The sequence below is a fragment of the Carassius carassius genome, chromosome 32 (genome assembly GCF_963082965.1).
Source record: "Carassius carassius chromosome 32, fCarCar2.1, whole genome shotgun sequence".
Taxonomy (NCBI): Eukaryota; Metazoa; Chordata; class Actinopteri; order Cypriniformes; family Cyprinidae; genus Carassius; species Carassius carassius.
In genome coordinates this window covers 26,205,500-26,224,987 of record NC_081786.1, presented here as the reverse complement: position 1 = coordinate 26,224,987, position 19,488 = coordinate 26,205,500, and the positions used below count along the sequence as shown (strand labels likewise).

General features: G+C 40.7%; 1 protein-coding gene and 1 non-coding gene across 3 annotated transcripts in view; one reads left to right on the top strand and one right to left on the bottom strand.

Moving 5' to 3' along the window:
• Positions 1 to 628: 628 nt before the first annotated feature.
• Positions 629 to 747, bottom strand: LOC132113407 (5S ribosomal RNA). Its single transcript, XR_009425156.1, has one exon. It is a non-coding gene; the product is annotated as a 5S ribosomal RNA (ribosomal RNA).
• An 11,690-nt stretch (positions 748 to 12,437) lies between these two features.
• Positions 12,438 to 19,488, top strand: part of scaf8 (SR-related CTD-associated factor 8) — a 38,568-nt gene continuing 31,517 nt past the window's right edge. The window contains exons 1-2 of one of the 2 annotated variants that reach the window (XM_059520844.1): positions 12,438 to 12,661; positions 13,991 to 14,074. In XM_059520844.1, the coding sequence (XP_059376827.1) occupies positions 12,632 to 12,661; positions 13,991 to 14,074 (114 nt within the window). In that variant the 5' untranslated portion in view covers positions 12,438 to 12,631. The remainder of the gene's footprint in view (positions 12,662 to 13,990; positions 14,075 to 19,488) is intronic. The other variant, XM_059520845.1, reaches the window with a different exon arrangement.

Sequence of the window (19,488 nt, the reverse complement as noted above, 5' to 3'; positions counted from 1 at the left end):
TGATGCACTTTGAGTGCAGGTCATTTAGGGTGAATTTAGTGATTTTAAAACAGAAAAGGCATGTATATATGTTTTCCTAAAATGAATAAATATTTGCTGACGAGTTTAATGCTTTTTTTTTAGATTAAAAACTCTTGTCCTGTTTCCAAGTACTGAAAAAGTACCTAAAAAGCTGAAATATTTAAATTGTTTACTTGCAAATCATTTGATCACACACCAACATCAGTGAAACATGAACATGAGAATGTGTGTTTTTTTTTTTGTTAATTTCTTGAAAAAACTAACTTTAAATCTAAGAGGGTACATCTCCTGTGTATTTTACCACTAAGGGATTGTTCGGATGACAATCAAATTTGGGAAGCTCCGTCTCAGGCTGAAGAGAGGAGCGTCATTTCCAAAAGAGCACGCGGTTTGTATTAGAGAGAGAAAAGGCCTGTCTATCGCCTCCTGCAGGAGAAAGGAAGAATGAAGAGGCTGAGCTGTCCTTTGTCACACCGCAAGCAGAAAGACGGCACAGAGAAGGAAAAAACACACAAAAAACAAGGAGCAGCAAATCCGTTTAAACGTGTAAAGGAACTAGAATGAAAGCTGAGCCTTGGACAAGCGTGTTAGCTGAAGGAAAAGCAAAAACTTACAGCACCTGGTATTCCCAGGCGGTCTCCCATCCAAGTACTAACCAGGCCCGACCCTGCTTAGCTTCCGAGATCGGACGAGATCGGGCGTGTTCAGGGTGGTATGGCCGTAAGCGAGTACAACACTCAAGAGCGAGCTATTTAAAGAAGACACACCGGCAGGCCAAAGAGAAACAGACCCTTTTCCACTCAAGTGTTTTCAAGTTTTTTAAAAGCCTTCTCTCTTTTTTTATATGAACTAAATTAAGGGAAAGAAATAAGTAACAATAAAAATATGCATTTTAATAAATAAATATATTCAAAAATCAATGTCGCGGTTACGTACTTTGTGTGGAAGTAATTGGGTGTATTTTTTACTTTATCATCAGGAATGTCATCTGGTTAAAATAAAACCAAACCAAATAAAAAATAAAAAAAATATTGTGGTTAGGCACTTTAAATTGGATGTAATTTGGGGTGAACTTAGTGATTTAAAAACAGAAATGTCTTCTGGTTAAAATAAAATTAAGTTAAATTCTAAATAAATTAATAAATATTGCGGTGACTCACTTTGTGTGGAAGTTATTAGGGCGTATTTTTAACTTTATCATCAGGAATGTCATCAGGTTCAAATAAAACCAAACCAAACCAAAAATAAAATAAAAAATAAAAGTAAACAAATATTGCGGTTAGGCACTTTAAATTGAATGTAATTTGGGGTGAATTTAGTGATTTAAAAACAGAAATTTCAAACCTGGTTAAATTGAATTAAATTAAAACAAAATGTTTAAATGAATTAATAAAATTAATATCAATGAATACAATCAATATTGCGTTGAAGCACTTTGACTGGAAGTAAATAGGGGCCTATTTTTTAACTTTAAAATCAGAAATGTCACCTGGTTAAAATAAATAAAATAAAATAAAATAAAATAAAATAAATAAAATAAAATATTGTGGTGATGGTAATTTGGGGTGAATTTAGTGATTTTAAAACAGAAAAGGCCTGTGTATATGTTTTCCTAAAATGAAAAAATATTTGCTGACGAGTTCAATGCTTTTTTTTTTTTTTTAGATGAAAAACTCTTGTCCTGTTTCCAAGTACTGAAAAAGTACCAAAAAAGCTGAAATATTTCATTTGTTTACTTGCAAATCATTTGATCACAAACCAACATCAGTGAAACATGAACATGAGAATGTGTTTTTTTTTTTCCTTGAAAAATTAACTTTAAATCTAATAAGGTACATCTTGTGTGTAGTTTACAACTAAGGGGTTTGGATGACAATCAAATTTGGGAAGCTCCGTCTCAGGCTGAAGAGAGGAGCGTCATTTCCAAAAGAGCACGCGGTTTGTATTAGAGAGAGAAAAGGCCTGTCTATCGCCTCCTGCAGGAGAAAGGAAGAATGACGAGGCTGAGCTGTCCTTTGTCACACCGCAAGCAGAAAGACGGCACAGAGAAGGAAAAAACACACAAAAAAACAAGAAGCAGCAAATCCGTTTAGAAGTGTAAAGGAACTAGGAGCAAGCTATTTAAAGAAGACACACCGGCAGGCCAAAGAGAAACAGACCCTTTTCCTCTCAAGTGTTTTCAAGTCTTTTAAATGTTGGAGTTATTACTGTAAACAAATAGATAGTGTAATTAGAATTTATTATTATATATTTTACTTTCTAACTTTGGAATTTCTAAATTCCAAAAACCACGAGGCTAGTGTTATATGTTATATGTGTTATACCCTTTGTTACCGCCTTTACTGACGTAGAAACCTCTTGACAACAGTGTCGTGGACAAATTCGGAAGTGTATAGCATCTATTCTTGCACGTTTTATAGTGGATTGTGTTACTTATTTATGGAACATAATAACTGTTTACAGTCTTCCACTGGTTATGTCGACAAGGACAGCTCCTGTAAACGAAGGCGTACGGGCCAACCAAACAAACCAAGAAGAGTTTGGGACAAGAAAGAGCTAGGATCAATATCGATGTTGCATTTTCTAGATGGAGAGAGCTTCGCGACAAACTTCAACTAGAAAGAGATGCTGATCTCGCTTGTATTTTACTCGACAGCTGAGTTGTTTTGATTCGTATCTTTACAGAAAACTTATGCTATTATAACGATCAACAAGATTACTAATATGGGGTATACATGCCAAACGCGGGGCATCGCGTCTCTTGACCTGCGCAAGGACTTCTGCGTCGGGTGCGCGTAGAAGGTACGGCGTAGCATACGCATTGACGTGTACCATACGTCGTACCCTTCGCCGTACCCTGACGCGCACCTCCTCAAAAATGTAACTACGCGTCGCGGCGACGCGGACCGCAAGATCTGTGATTGGTCGGCTTGGTAGCATCGCATTTCCGGCTACGCATTTCCGGCGTGTTCTTCTGCACCGCCCGCCATTTTTTAATTCAGAAGTTCAGGTGAAAGTTCAGTGAAGAAAATGGAAATGGACCAAGTGACCGAGCGATTAGTTGAAGAAGTGCGGAAATACAGCCATCTGTATGACTCGTCTTCTGCAGAATACAAAGACTGCCAGATGGCAGCGAATTCGTGGAGAGAGATTTCCTCCAACGTCGGAATCTAAACACAGTGGAACATTAAAACCCGCCCCCGCCAACTAGCGTTTCGGCGGTGCAACTGCAGAGCAACGCAGACATAACGCAGAAGTATAAATGCTCACGACGGCGTCACCTACGTGCGTAGCCTACGACGTACACTACGGCGTACCCTCGACGCAGAAGTATAAATTGGCCTTTAGCGTCATCAAACCACGTGATTGTTATTGTTTTGTTTTGCGCCCTCTCGTGGCAGGTCATACAACCTGTACCTTTAAGTAAAAACTTACAAATTTTCATGGGTTGAATTTAACACCTTCCAGAGCCATTTTTTGCAGTGTAAGTGCTGGTTAGTAAACAGATAACATTTCATCTTTTAATGATAATTTTTGTTTTCAATATTTGTATATACATAAAAATATGTTTTTGAAGACATGAAATCAGTTTGGACCTGTTTCTTCTTCAGTTGTGGGGACTGCTACTGTGTCCATTATATAAACATCCAAAAAAACATTGATTAGGTTACATATGAAATAAACGGATATTTGATGATAGATAGATGTTCAAAACCTGTTTTTCTTCAGCTGAGCACACACACACATACAAAGATAATTTACCTTCATATGAAAGACAAATTGTGATTCTGATTCCTGTAAACTGTAACATTGCAAGTAATAATTACTGCATCTAATGGAATATAGTTAGAAACAACAGCAACAAATTAATGCGATTTAATGGAAGTGTTTGCAGCTGTATTGTAAATGTAATGGAAATAAAGCATTTTTTTTAATATACCGTATGCAAATACTGTCCTGAAATGCTGTATTTTCATAATAATAATAATAATAGAATGGTTAAAGTAACATTTTGGCCAAATAACCCAACAAATTACTTAGTTTATAACCCAATTTAATTGGTAAAATAAACTTACTTACCTAACGCATTGGGTAAAAATAACCCAGCCCAGGTTACACTCTTAAAAATAAAGGTACTTCAAAAGGTTCTTGTCAGCGATGTCAATTTTTGGTTCCACAAAGAACCTTTCAATCCAAAAACCATTTAAAAAACCATTTCTTTCTTACCTTATTAATAATAATATGTTTCTTTCAACACAAATAACCTTTTGTGAAACAGAAAGGTTCTTCAGATGTTAAGGTTCGAACATTCTTCAGGATCTTTATGGAACCATTCAGACAAAAAGGTTATTTTATATGGCACTGTGAAGCACCTTTATTTCCCTTTCATAGGTCACTTCGATGCTGCGGTGACGTCACCACGTATGGGAACACCGTCGGTGTGACGAATGTCTGAAGCCCTATACCATCCCGCCAATCTTATTGGCCAAATAGCGCGTGGCACCGCCCAGCATGCGTAAGCATATATATACCTGGTGCCGCGCGCCATTTACCTCAGATTTCATTCCTTCAGTACGAAGCGAATCTTCTGTGCCCTATTATCTCGCGTTCTCAGCGATCATCTACGAGCAGTATACTCCTCTCCGCGGACGCGATGAGTCAACGAAAGGTAGGAGCCGTATGATGGGTTATCACGAGGAGGCACTTATGAGAGGTTCGTTGCAGCCTCTCTACAGGTTCTCTCCTTGATAGCCTATGGCTACAGTAAAATATGCATACACTTCCCCTGTGCACTAACGGCAATAGGAAGTATCCGCGCTCTGGAGTGTATTTCTTAAGTCACCTCGCGTCTAACCCCCACCGTTTCGCTTCTGCGGTCGCCGAGGCCCCGCACGAGGTGTTGGTTAGGGGCGATATGTGCGGCTTGACTATGAATACAGTGATGCACTGGAGTTCCATGTGCTCGCTCTCCCCCACTCGAGCGCGTTAATCAACAGTTTTGCTCTTCAAATGGTGGATTACGGCTCACACAGCCGCCGCGTTTTCGCTAGCGGCTTGGCCCGATGTTATCTTGTTGGATTGAATCCTGCCGTGGATACGCTTCAGGATTATATACAACGAAACGCAGCGAGTTTGACGCACACGCTTTTCTTCATGTTAATATGCCAGGGACTATGCCCTTCACTGAGAGTGCTGTTAGACTGCTAATGCACATCTACCCTCTCACTGCAGTCCCCATACTCTAACTTTGACTGTCTCGCAGCAAGGGCACCTCGAGCGTCATTGAACTGAGCTATCATTCGCGCGCCCCCTCAGACACTGCACAATCCAGTCTTCAGAGTTTGAGGGACGGCGCGGAGGCTGGCAAAGATGGCCAGCGTGTGACGGTTCACACAGCCGCCGCGTTCTCGCTAGCGGCGTGGCCCGATGTTTATCTTGTTGGATTAAATCCTGCCGTGGATACGCTTCAGGATTATACACAACGAAACGCAGCGAATGTGACGCATGCGTTTTTCCTTCATGTTTGCTTAGGACTGTGCCCGCCTCCAGAGAGCGCTGTTGGACTGCTAATGCACATCTAAGCCTCTCACTGCAGTTTCCACACTCTAACATTTGACTGTCTCGCAGCAAAGGCTCCTCGAGCGTCATTTAACTGAGCTATCATTCGCGCGCCCCCTCAGACACTCTGCACAATCCAGTCTTCAGAGTTTGAGGGACGGTGCGGAGGCTGGCAAAGATGGCCAACGTATGACGGTTCACACAGCCGCCGCGTTCTTGCTAGCGGCGTGGCCCGATGTTTATCTTGTTGGATTAAATCCTGCCGTGGATACGCTTCAGGATTATACACAACGAAACGCAGCGAGTTTGATGCATGCGTTTCCTTCATGTTCTCTAACATTGACTGTCTCGCAGCAAAGGCACCTCGAGCGTCATTGAACGGAGCTATCATTCGCGCGCCCCCTCAGACACTCTGCACAATCCAGCCTTCAGAGTTTGAGGGACGGCGCGGAGGCTGGCAAAGATGGCCAGTGTATGACGGCTCGCACAGCTGCCGCGTTCTCGCTAGCAGCGTGGCCCAATGTTTATCTTGTTGGATTAAATCCTGCCGTGGATACGCTTCAGGATTATACACAACGAAACGCAGCGAGTTTGATGCATGCGTTTTCCTTCATGTTCTCTAACATTGACTGTCTCGCAGCAAAGGCACCTCGAGCGTCATTGAACGGAGCTGTCATCCGCGCGCCCCCTCAGACACTCTGCACAATCCAGCCTTCAGAGTTTGAGGGACGGCGCGGAGGCTGGCAAAGATGGCCAGTGTATGACGGCTCGCACAGCTGCCGCGTTCTCGCTAGCAGCGTGGCCCAATGTTTATCTTGTTGGATTAAATCCTGCCGTGGATACGCTTCAGGATTATACACAACGAAACGCAGCGAGTTTGATGCATGCGTTTTCCTTCATGTTCTCTAACATTGACTGTCTCGCAGCAAAGGCACCTCGAGCGTCATTGAACGGAGCTGTCATCCGCGCGCCCCCTCAGACACTCTGCACAATCCAGCCTTCAGAGTTTGAGGGACGGCGCGGAGGCTGGCAAAGATGGCCAGTGTATGACGGCTCGCACAGCTGCCGCGTTCTCGCTAGCAGCGTGGCCCAATGTTTATCTTGTTGGATTAAATCCTGCCGTGGATACGCTTCAGGATTATACACAACGAAACGCAGCGAGTTTGACGCATTCGTTTTCCTTAATGCTTGCCAGGGACTGTGCCCTCCACCAGAGAGTGCTGTTGGATTGCTATGCACATCTAACCCTCTCACTGCAGTCCCCACATTCTACATTGTTTGCCTCGCAGCAAACGGTGCTTCGAGCAGCATTGGATTGAGCTGTAATGCCAAACGTTCCCTCAGACACTCTGCGAAATCCAGCTTTCAGAATTCGAGGGGCGATTCAAGGGTCCTGCACAGACGACCCATTTATGACTGCTCGCACAGCCGCCGTTTTTCGCTAGTGGCAAAGCCCGATGTTCAATCTGTTGGCCTAATTCCTGCCGTGGACACGTTTCAGGATTATACACAACGAGACGCAACGGCTCTTATACATACACTTCCCCTGTGCACGAACGCCACGAGCTTTTCGTGCCCGGATATTTTAACATGTATGACAGCGTTGCAGGAAGCGGAAATTTTGAGATCGCTAGTATGGTCTCGGCCGTGTGTGAACGCTTGCCTGACATTTCTCTATGGGTGTTACGCACGATTTGTCATGGATACACCATTCAGTTTCAATAAGGCCCGCCTCCTTTCCGCAGAATTCTTTCCACGGTGGCGAAGCCGATGGAAATAGCGGTGCTGCGACAGGAGATGTCAACTCTGCTGAGCAAAAGGGCTATAGAGGAAGTACACCCCTCTCAGATGGAGGCGGGGTTTTTTACAGCCGTAATTTGTGGTTAAAAAAAAAAAAAAAAAACCACTGACGGATTACGACCCATTCTGGATTTACACCATCTGAATATTGCACTCAGGAAGTTCCTCAGATTCGCTTTAAAGAGCAAAGCGTATCAGTATTTCTCAAAGTGCATGGATGGATCTCTGGCCCCGTTGTGGCCCCAGGGCGTTCGTGTTTGAACTATTTTAGGCGATTAGCTGGTGTTTAGCGCAATCGCAGACTCAAGCACACTCTCATGGGGATCTTGTGCTGAATCATTTAACAGCCTGGGCTTACGTATGGAATGTTTCACCCGGTTGTCTCCGCATCGGACGATTCCGGTGACACGGCGATGTGTGATGTCGCTAAAAATATGTATGTCAACCGAATTCTCCTGACTGAATTCTCCTGACCGGAGTCCGGCTGGGGATTTGCACTTCCCGAGAGACTGTCACGACGGATGCGTCTTTGACCGACTGGGGAGCTGTTTGTCAAGGGAGTTGGCACATAAACAGGTTGAAATTACTGGCTGTTTTTCTGGCTCTCCAGTATTTCTCGAATCTGCTGATCGGCCGTCATGTGCTGCTCAGATCAGACAACACAGCGGTTGTGTCATACCTGAATCATCAGAGAGGATTATTCTCTCGCCCCCTGTGCAGGCTGGCGAAACATGTTCTTTGTTTTCAGAACTAAATTCTATCGATCCGAGCTGTTCATGTCCCCGGACGTTAGACTTTGGAGCGAATTTGCTATCCAGGCAGACTCTGGAGCAAGCGGAGTGGGGATTGCACCCCCAAATGGTGAGTCTCCTATGGCAGATTTTCGGGGAAGCGAAGTGGAATTGTTTGCGTCAAACACGACTACGCATTACCCGCTTTGGTTCTCCCTATGCCCTCCAGCACCCCTGGGCTTGGATGCATTAGCCCACAACTGGCACAGGACCAGTTTGTATGCGTTTTTCCCCCAATCTGTCTGATTTCGGCGGTATTATGCAGAATACGGGTGGACAGGGTGGAACAGCTGCTGCTGGTGGCTCCGCGGTGGCACACACACAGCCGTGGTTTGTGGATATGATCAATCTGTTAGCGGGCTCTCCATGGGAGATTCCCCTCAGACAGGATTTATTATCACAAGCACAGGGACTGATTTGGCACCCGAGGCCAGATCTATGGAATCTGTGGGCGTGGCCTCTGAGCGGAGTGAGTTCATATGTCCCGGTCTTTCTGCTGAAACTACCGAGACTATACTGAATTCTAGAGCAGCTTCTACGAGACGCTTATATGCTTTCAAGTGGAGACTGTTTACGGCCTGGTGTGAAACTCATAATATGGATCCAGTTTACTGCCCAGTGGCGTCAGTACTGGAGTTCCTTCAGGAACGTTTTTCGGATGGAGTGACACCAGCTACCCTAAGGTTTACGTGGCAGCCATTCAGCTTACCACGAATATATAAATGGTGCCTCAGTGGGCCGTCATCCACTGTTTCTCGTTCATACAGGGTGCGCGACGGCTGAGGCCTTTCCGCCCCGTGCGGGTCCCTTCATGGGTTTTTCCATTGTATTGCATGGTTTATCAGGGCATCTGTTTGAGCCCTTGGAATTGTTCCGGATAAATCCTGACTTTTATAGCACAGACTCTGTGGAAGTGTTGTTGCGACCAAGGCCTAATTATGTCCCTAGGTCGCATCTATCCCTTTCGCTTTCAGCAGGTGGTCCTGGAGGCTTTTTCTCCTGCTGCGGCGGAGTCTGGGGATCTAAGTCTTTGCCCTGTGAGAGCGTTAAAGACTTATGTGGATCGTACTGCCCCATGGCGTGAGTCTGACCAGCTGTTTGTCTGTTTTGGACATAAGAATAAGGCCATGCAGTTACGAAACAGCGCATGTCCCATTGGCTGGTGCAGGCTATTTCCTTGGCCTATGAGGCGCGCGGGCTCGCTTCGCCCTTAGGAGTAAAAGGTCATTCCACGAGAGCAGTGGCTTCTTCTCAAGCCTTTCTCAGTGGATCTTCTATGGATGATATCTGTGCTGCGGCAGGCTGGTCCTCACCGAGCACTTTAATCAGGTCTTACAGTCTGGATGTGAGGATGGCTCCTGGCTCCCGGGTTCTCTCCGCTTGACCAGATGCTTCCTTGGATCCAAGCTATCAGGTGCGTCAGGCGTGATGGTATAGCGTTCCCATACGTGGTGACGTCACCGCAGCATCGAAGTGACCTATGAAAGGGAACATCTCGGTTACGTATGTAACCTTGGTTCCCTGAATAGGGAACGAGATGCTGCGGTTCTGGCCGTGCCGTACCTTGATAGCTTTCTTCTTCGTCATGAAATCTGAGGTAAATGGCGCGCGGCACCAGGTATATATATGCTTACGCATGCTGGGCGGTGCCACGCGCTATTTGGCCAATAAGATTGGCGGGATGGTATAGGGCTTCAGACATTCGTCACACCGAAGGTGTTCCCATACGTGGTGACGTCACCGCAGCATCTCGTTCCCTATTCAGGGAACCAAGGTTACATACGTAACCGAGATGTTTTAAAAGTTTAGTGCCATATAACTCACCTGTCATTTTTAACCCAACTGTTTTAAATGAGTGCTAAATAATTATGCATGCACTGTAGGAACATAAGCTTTCTTACACTGTATTTGAGGGATACGTGCAGCATTTGAGTTAAAAATAACTTGAGTGGGGAATCTGAGTGCAAGATTGCATGAAGAGAAATGGAGAAAAATGTTACTGAGTGCTGATAATATTTTGCTCTTCTTTTGTAGGATCTCCCTCACCATCTCAATTATGTTCACCCTGTACCTCGTTACGGACACTGCGGGCAACTTTGGGAACTTTGTTGAGGGGACGTGACCTGTAGGGATGTGTCAAATGAACCTGAATAAATTCACGAAGGGCTTTTTCACAAGTTTGTTAGTGAAGGGAACAAATTATGTTGGATGGTCATTTAAAAAAGGTATTTTTCATTTATGGATGTCACACTTGTGGCGAGTCCATGTGATTGTTAGACAACAAGCAGTGTTTTGTTTGGCTGTGATATATTGTACACATATTCATGTAATGTCATGCTTTTCATATGAAATGTATGTTTCATATAGGCTGGGTTCATAATTTGTTTTTATATATATATATATATATATATATATATATATATATATATATATATATGTTTGGTAAATGTTACTATAAGTGCAGGGTTCAAAAAAGAAACACACACACAAACATATTTTAACTTCACTATATCATTTGATTTGCAACAAATACATTAACAGCAACTATAATTTCAAGGATAGCATCACCACCTTTATCAGTTGTCACTTCTGTATCTCTCTTCACTTATTAAGTTGTGTGCAAATAAACTAATGTTGAGTTCATTTTCTTTTTATTTGTGACACTAATGATGAATTTTCACTATTAGTAGCTTTGGATAACAGTATGGAAGCTCGTTTCCCCCACTGAATAAAAAAGAAAAAAATGTAATTTTAAAGGTTTTATTTCACATTTCGGACTTTGTTTCTCTTAATTGTGTGATAGAAACTGGCAATTCTGACTTTTTTCTCAATTGTGAGTTAAAAGTCATAACTGTGAGACATAAATTCGCAATTCTGAGAAATAAAGTCAGAATTGCGTAATATAAACTTGCAATTGCGAGTCATGAAGTTGCAGTTTTGACAAATAAAGTCAGAACTGTGAGATATAAACTCACAATTCAGACTTTTTTTTTCTCAGAATTGTGATATAAATTCGCAGTTCTGAGAACATATCAGTCCCCCACTAAATTGGACTTTAACTAGCAATTGCGAGTTTATAGGCTATCTCACAATTCTGCGAAGAAAAAAAAAGTCAGAATTGTGAGATAAAAAGTTGCAATAACCTTTTTTATTTTTATATTTTTTATTCAGTGGCAGAAATGGGCCTGTTTCTTTTTCAATATGAACGAGTCAATCGTTCGTTCATTATCTGGCTCGGCTCGGTGTTCATCTTCAGTTCTCTCTTCACAGCAGTTCAGTCAGTGTACTGTTTGAATACATGAACTACTCCGGGATATTGGTTTGTTTGAACTCAGAGGGATTGTCAGCCACATTAAAAAAGTTAACAGCTTAAGTCATTTGTGGATTAATGCTTATTGGAGACACGAACCGTTTTAAACGATTCAGTTCGATTTGGTGAACTGGTTCGAGAAGATCCAGTTAAATTGAATGATTCGTTTGCGAACCAGATATCACTACACTGTTGTGTTTTGAACTCTCTCACAACAGACACGGAAGAGAAGACGATGATGAAAAAAAACGGGACCATATTACTCCAGTATTACGTCATTTGCACTGGTTACCTGTACGATACCGTGTGGATTTTAAAATTCTTCTGTTGGTTTTTAAATCTTTAAATGGTGTGGCCCCTACTTATCTTTCGGATCTACTGGTAGAACATCGTCCAGCTATGTCTCTCCGGTCGTCAAACCAGAGATTATTGTGTATACCGAAATCAAAGCTGAAAAGCAGGGGTGATCGTGCATTTTCAGTGGCCGCTCCAAGACTGTGGAATGCGTTACCTTTTAGTATTAGATTTGCTCCATCCTTGTCTGTTTTTACATCTAGGCTAAAAACCTATCTTTTTGATTTAGCATATGGCTAAAGATGAAATGTACTGTTTTTGTATTGTTTTTATATTTGTATTTTGTATTGATGTAAAGCACACTGGTCAACTGGTGTTGTGTTTAGTAGTGCTATAGAAATAAAATTGACATTGACATTGATGAATAAAGTAGTAGTTTTTGCTATTTTTGGACCAAAATGTATTTTCGATGCTTAAATCTGAAATATCTTAAACTGTGTCCCGAAGATGAACGGAGGTCTTACGGGTTTCGAACGACATGAGGGTGAGTTATTAATTACATAATTTTCATTTTTCGGTGAACTAACCCTTTAAATAGCTTGGGCACCTCAGGCTCTGCGATAGATGATTTACAGGGCATTGTTCATTTCCCTAACCAATGAATCTTGAATCTCTCTGGAGGAGTCGACTCAGCGATGCTTCGGTCTGTGTTTGCCTTCGCGTTGTCAGCCATATTATCGCCCTCCTCCATCTCGACCACCGCTAACTCCAGGACATGCGTGTGTCAGGCCGGCTGTAGGGACGAAGAGGCTAACTGTTTTCGATCTGTTTGAAAGAACGGAATCATATCCACACAATGGAGGCCGTCAAGGCGTTTAACGGCGAGGTTTGTATGATATTCGTTTGTATGAATGTAACGTTAGACACGATAAACTCGAGGGTAGGCCGCTGTTGTCATCAAGCCGGTTTCGTGGTGCAGACCATGTATTTCTTACATAATTACAACATTTCATTTTTAAAAGTATGTAAGGTATGTTTGAATCTTTGCGTTGCACTTTAAACATGGAAAGATAAAATAAATAACACTCCAGATCACTGTAAGTTAGCTTGCCTTTTTTGTTCGTCATCAGTGCTCAGCATGCTGACGAAAACTGGTCAGGCAACTAAAAGTAATATTTATGTATTTAATTATCTAACGTTATAGTATCTTATTGCTTCGTTATATTTCACGTTAGCCCTGTTTTATGAATTCCTGTTAATACAAATGCTAATGTTTCCGCTTGGTGAGCAGCCTACCTAGACAGCGTTAGGGCATCATAGGCCCATTTATCGGGATCACAGGCGCGTTTCGAATGAGCACAAAATGCTGCAGCCCCAAGAAAGGCATATGATTCACTAAAATATTGTAGGTTGTCCTAATAGTCTATGACACACGACTTACTTTGTTGTTTTTTTGTTTGTTTGTTTTTTGCAACCGGATTGCTAACAGTTAGCAGCAGACGATCATAAGTGCTACTAATCTTTATTGGCATCAGTAGTTCTATGAAAAACAACAGTGGAACCTTTTATTTTTTTCATATAATAAAATTTTCTTATTTTAATATATTTCACAAAATGGTTCTCTATAGTAGGAAAAAAGGTTCTTTGGGTTAATAAAATGTTCTTGCACGAAGAAAAAATTAAGAACTGCTTTCTAAAAGGTTATTTTGTGGCATCGTTGTGCACCCCCTGCCTTTGAAACTTTAATTTAAAAGTGTAAAACAGCGTTAACCTGAGTTTTATGGTAGGCTTAAGTTTTTGAATAAAGTAGCTCATGTAGGTCATATCATTTAACTACATTTCTGTATGAATCCACTAGGGCTATCTGCATTTAAAATTGGAATCAAAAACACTTAATGAGCTATTATGTGTATTTTTATGTTAAGCAGCTTGAATTACGGTATATTCATGTAGCGAAAATGCCAAAAAACTCTAAAGTATATCATCTTAATGACTTTAAGCAAACTGTTGTGTAAAAGAAGACAATGAGATTTTAATGCACAAGACTGAAGTATTACAGTATTTTTTGTTATTTATTGTCTGTTCTTAAAAATATGAATTTGCCTACTAGCGTGTAAACATAGTGTAAATGCATGGATGCATCCAGGTCACATTGGTGTAAACTGATAACATTGATAATAAAGAATGTAAAATTGCAATGTTTTATGTTTTTCAGCTGTACTCACTGAATGAATACAAGCCACCGATCTCCAAAGCAAAGATGACCCAGATTACAAAATCAGCAATTAAAGCTATAAAGGTAAGTTTAATAACAAGGTAACATAACAACAGTTTGTATAGAGTCCCTCAGCTTATTACTCCATTCCCAATTATGATTTATATAGATTTATCCCCAACACGTTTTAAATTATGACTCATGCAGTGAAAAAGCCAATAATGGCATTATTGGTTAATTTCCAAAAGACTTCGCTATAGTTCAGCCTAAAATGAAAATGAATGGATATTAATTATAATTATTAAAGATGTCTATAGCAGTGTACAAGCTGAGTCTGTCAAAGAGTTGATATACAACTGACTTCTTTTAACCAGGGTGAATCTTAAGTAGTTTTTTTACTACAGAGAAATACAGATTCAGAGTATGCAGATATGTTCAAACTCGGATGCAGTTGCGCTACATGTCGGTGTATTAACCACGAAGCTATCATTGTCAAAATTTACATTATAACTTAATGTATATAAACATTAAAAGTGTGTGTGTCTGTGAATTATATTAAGCTATAATTGCAGTGAATGAAAATAGGCACAAATGAATTTCATCATTGATTAATCTGGTCTATGAGCGAAGAAACGAGAACCTCTGTCACTGGTTTATTATTACTGTAGTTTAAAATGCAGTTCAGTGCTGTTAAAATCAGTTGAGCTGCAAAAGGAGCTTTAATTGACAGAATTAAAAATTTGTGCAGTACCTCTTATTTAAAACTGATCATTTGTTTATGTTAATAACAAATGGCAAACGGAGTGGGATCTATATACAATGAATAGACTGCATAAAATTAACCCAAATTTTGGAAAAATAAATTTCTGTTAATTTTCAAACTGATGCGACAAGATTGTTTATACCAGGGATCCTCAAATCTGGACCCCGAGATCCACTTTCCTACAGAGTTTAGCTCTAACCTTAATCAAACACACCTGAGCATGCTAATCAATGCTAATCAATGCCAATCAATGTCTTTGGGATCATTAGAAAATCACAGGCAGGTGACTTTGATCAGGGTTGGAGCTAAATTCTGCAGTGCATTCGACCTCCAGGGCGAGATTTGAGGAACCCTGGTTTATACCCTCTGTAGAACAGAGGTCCGTTTCAATAAGGAGGTTCATCCAACTCTGAGTTAAAACTTGAACTCAAAGTTGACTTACTCTGAGATGGGAAACTCCCAGTTTTCGGGTTCAGAACAGCTGAATTGTGTAAGTTCAGTCAACTCTGAGTAGGTTGACTCCGAGTTAAGCGCGTGCAGCATGACAAGCCATGATCAATGGAGCTCTGAAATGACGATTCGCCATGGCAACAGCTCCCGCCAAAAAGACGTCTGCATACTTCAGACTCAATACAAGTTTAATTCTTATCACTGATATAATATCACAGGTGAAAAATGGCAGAACAGTAGGTTATTGAACTAATAGGCTATTCATTTTCATGGTTTCTCACGGGCAAAAAAAAAATGAAAGTAATGAATAATAATTTAAGTGCTTTTTTATTTTATAAATGATCTGCCAATAGAGTAAGAAAATTACGGCAGCAGCTATTTACACTGGAATAAGTGGAATTAACTTACTTTCTTAGCGATAGATCCTATTTACAGTAGGCTAAGTGTAAACAGCTCTATAAATACATTTATCTTTATTAAACACTCTTAAGGCACTTTACTTCCGTTTTTATTGAAAATAAATTCTAATGTGATAAATGATGGGAAAAGTGAGAAGAACAAGCTCGGCAAAAGCCAGATTCGAACCCGAGCAATCACGTTATAGTTCTCCATGCCCAACACATTACTGCCTACACCACTGAAGCTGTTATTCACATGCGTTGTGTTTAACCTTGTGTGAAATTGCAGGGTGGAGCTACGGTAGATTTGCACTTGGTAATAGTCACTCCAAATAATTTTGTTTCCATTTGCATTAAGATTATTTTTATTACCACACTGGCAGATAATTTTACTTAAGTAAATTGCACTTAATTTAGATCTCCTCAGGAAACAAGACTAAATATCTTGTATAATTTTCATATATCTTGAAATAAGGAAAAAAAATACTTCGTAAGAAAAACAGTTTTGCAGCGTGCATGAAGTATTTAGACATCGCTTGTGCCTTAAAATGGGGGAGAAGACCAAAATAAACTCTGGGTTTACCTAAAAAAACCTGCTCCTGACCAGGTTAGGTTCAAAGAGTTACCATGGGAATTGACTCTGAGTATAAGTTACCTCTCTTTCAGAACGGGCTTGACTTACCCTGCTTTCTCAGGTTTGTGCTGGTTTTAACGTTTACGAAAAAAAAAGATTTAGGCGGTAAACTCTTTTTGATGAGATATTTAACAGAGTTATGACAAATACAGTTTTAGAGTTTTTAGAAATAAATAAATTGTAAAAAGACTGAGCAGACCGGGCATATGCCTACGTAACTCCAGGTTCACACACCCCGTCTGTGATGCATATTTTTTCAGAGCCCATGTTAACGGATCAGAGCGTTCACACTGCACACGGTGAAAGATGTGAACAGAAAAGGTTAGAAATGGAAAGGTGCAAAAATAATTAATATCTAGCACATGAGCATAGAGAGAGTTGTAAATGCACAGGACGCAGTTTAAGTGAGAGGAAACATGTTTTAAGTGCGCACACTCTCTCCGGGCGAGAACAGCGTGTATCTGAGCACGCGCGTCTGGTTTTGTGACAGAGCAAAGGAAATCTGCGTGTGAGCTGAGAGATTCGCACTCGCGCATTATTTTAATGTGTTTTCGCTTTACAGTAACGTGCTCTCACTGCTGCTTCTATACCACATACACATACTGTAAACACACTGCAAACTGAGTACGTGTGAACCTGTATAATGTATTACAAATATATTTCAACACCTGAGGCACTGCTACAATGAGCTCTATGACCAATGCATGGCAAGAAAGGAAAAAAAACTATCCCTGTACACGGGATTTATATATATATATATATAAATAAATAAAAATCGCAAAATTGATCAAACATATCGCTATAGTTTTTTATTTTCGTATCGCACAGCCCTAGCTAGTGTGAATGAGTTTGATAGTGTGTGTGCGAGATTGATAGTGTGTCGAGGCGGTATAGTAGTGAATGAGAGAGAGTTTGATAGTGCGTGTGAAAGCTTTGATGGTGTATCAAAGACCTTAAAGTAGTGTACAAGAGAGAGTTTGATGTGTGCATGAGTAAAGTTTGAATAATGTCTTGAACGGACTCTCATAGTCTTGAAACTAGTCTACCACAACAGCACATCACGTTTTAAAAATCTCCCGAGTTCTGAAAGTAGAACGCCTATAGTATATTAATGGTGTGTAAAAAAATAAAAATAAAGGAAAAACCCGCTATCTGCAATGTTAATCAGTCATTTTACACATGATAAAAAAACGTGAACTAAATTTGCTTGGAAAATACTTGCGAATACAGCAGTAAAAGCGTACAGTAGCCCAGCCTAATAATAATTTGTCTATATTAAAAGTATTGCTCATAACAGACCTGTGTTTTTTGTAACACTACTCTGCAGTAGTCTGTTCTCGGAGCACATAAGCCCTGCATGCGTGAGGCGCACCGCTTCTGGCTCGCGCTGTTCTGTAGTTTATTAAAAGTTTATTAAACAGACAGACAAACAGAGATTCCTGCCTTTATTACACTGTGTCTACACCGCTGCAACCGCTAAAGTCTGTCTACAATGAATGCGAAAAAGCGACCCTTAAAAATCATTATGTCAGTACATCCTAAATAGAACGCAGCAGCAGTCAGGAATTTGTCAGCCGCGCGCCGCATCCAGTGAAGACGGCATAATAGGTAATATTGTATTTTGTTGTGCCGCGCATCTCACGTCTGGTGGAGACACGGTGTTAGAAGAACATATTTAGCCCCCTCCCTCCGAAGCTTCGACTACTGAAGCTTCAAAGCTCAAAAAATGGTATTCGGACCTAGTTTCATGATCCTCTAATACATTTTCCCTAGCTCTTGTCCTCGTGACCATATTCAGTTCAGACATGCTTCACATAACATAAGTAATGATATTTGTGGACTGTAACTGAGTTTCTAACATTATAGTGGGGTATAAAAAAAATGAATGCCTCCTAGAGGACTGTAATGTCTGTTCCTGCAGAATATTCTGCCTCATGCGTTAACACTTAATATGTGCTTTATCAGTTATAATATGATTTTTAAACTTTCATGTGGCTTCAAAACCATAGACAAGCAGTTGTATCTTTTTAAATGAAATGGGTGCTCTCTGTTGTGTCTTCTGCAAGTATTTTGTGTTTATCTCATCTTCAGATAAACAGATGGAGAAAAAAAGTTGCATCAATTTGATTATGAACTAATCCATTCCATCGAGTGTCTGAGACAACAGAGTGCTAACAGAGAGAAAGTGCCCGCCCACACGCTCTTCTGATTGGCTTTGTTTCGTGATTCATTTTGTTCTGTCTGGTGTGAATAGATAAAATAGCTTGCCAGTGGAATCCTATCGCATCGTGACATGCTGATAGCAGTTATTCTGCTGCCTTTAGCAGTAAAATGTCATGTACTTGAAGAATTTCTGTTTTTAGATAATTGGAAGTCCTTAGGTAATTGGAAAATTTTATCCTAAGCCATCCTAAACTAACTCAAAGTCTCTTTTTTTTTTTTGTGAAACAACTGTATAAACAAGTGTTATGTGCATTTTTATGCAAGATCAGTGCTGCACCACTGCAAAAGTAAAAAACATGTATATATTTATTAGTTGACTTATCGACCGATTTGACATTTTTCAATACGTTATTCTGCTTGGCTGTTAAGTGTAAAGTAGGGCTTTTATTTTGATAGCAATAAGAACGCCAGCACTTTAGTGAAGACAAACTAGAGCTCACATTCTTGGAGTTCATTAGTTTACTGCCTTTACTTAACAGCTATGTCTAATAAATTATTAGAAATGTTAAACAATGATAGTAGGGTAGTCTGTGTTATCAGTGTTACACAATGTCCAAAAATATACCAATTACATAACTCTCCCACTGCCCCCACCTTTGGTTTGCATTTTTATAGAGATAAAAGCAGTTTGGTTAATTTGTATGCTACAATTCATCAATTATCATGGGAGAAGAGAGGCCTTTCTGTGTGGAGTTTGTATGTTCACCCTGTGTCAGTGTGGGTTTACTCCGGTTTCCTCCCACTGCCCAAAGACATGCAGATTAGATGAATGGAAGATTCGTAATTGGCCCCCCCCAACTTGTAAGACAGACTTGTGTATGGATTAACTGGTTCTTACCATGAATATCGCCATAGATGCTTGAATGTGAGTAGAGTAAGGACAGATGACTGACAAGGTGTTGGCGGAGGATTTTATTCACACACACACACAGTAAAAAGTACCCTACCCACAAGATCTGCGAGCCTGACCATAACTGTATTGCATTGTAATAAATGCAAAGAAAATTTATTTTTGCTTAATATTTTAACT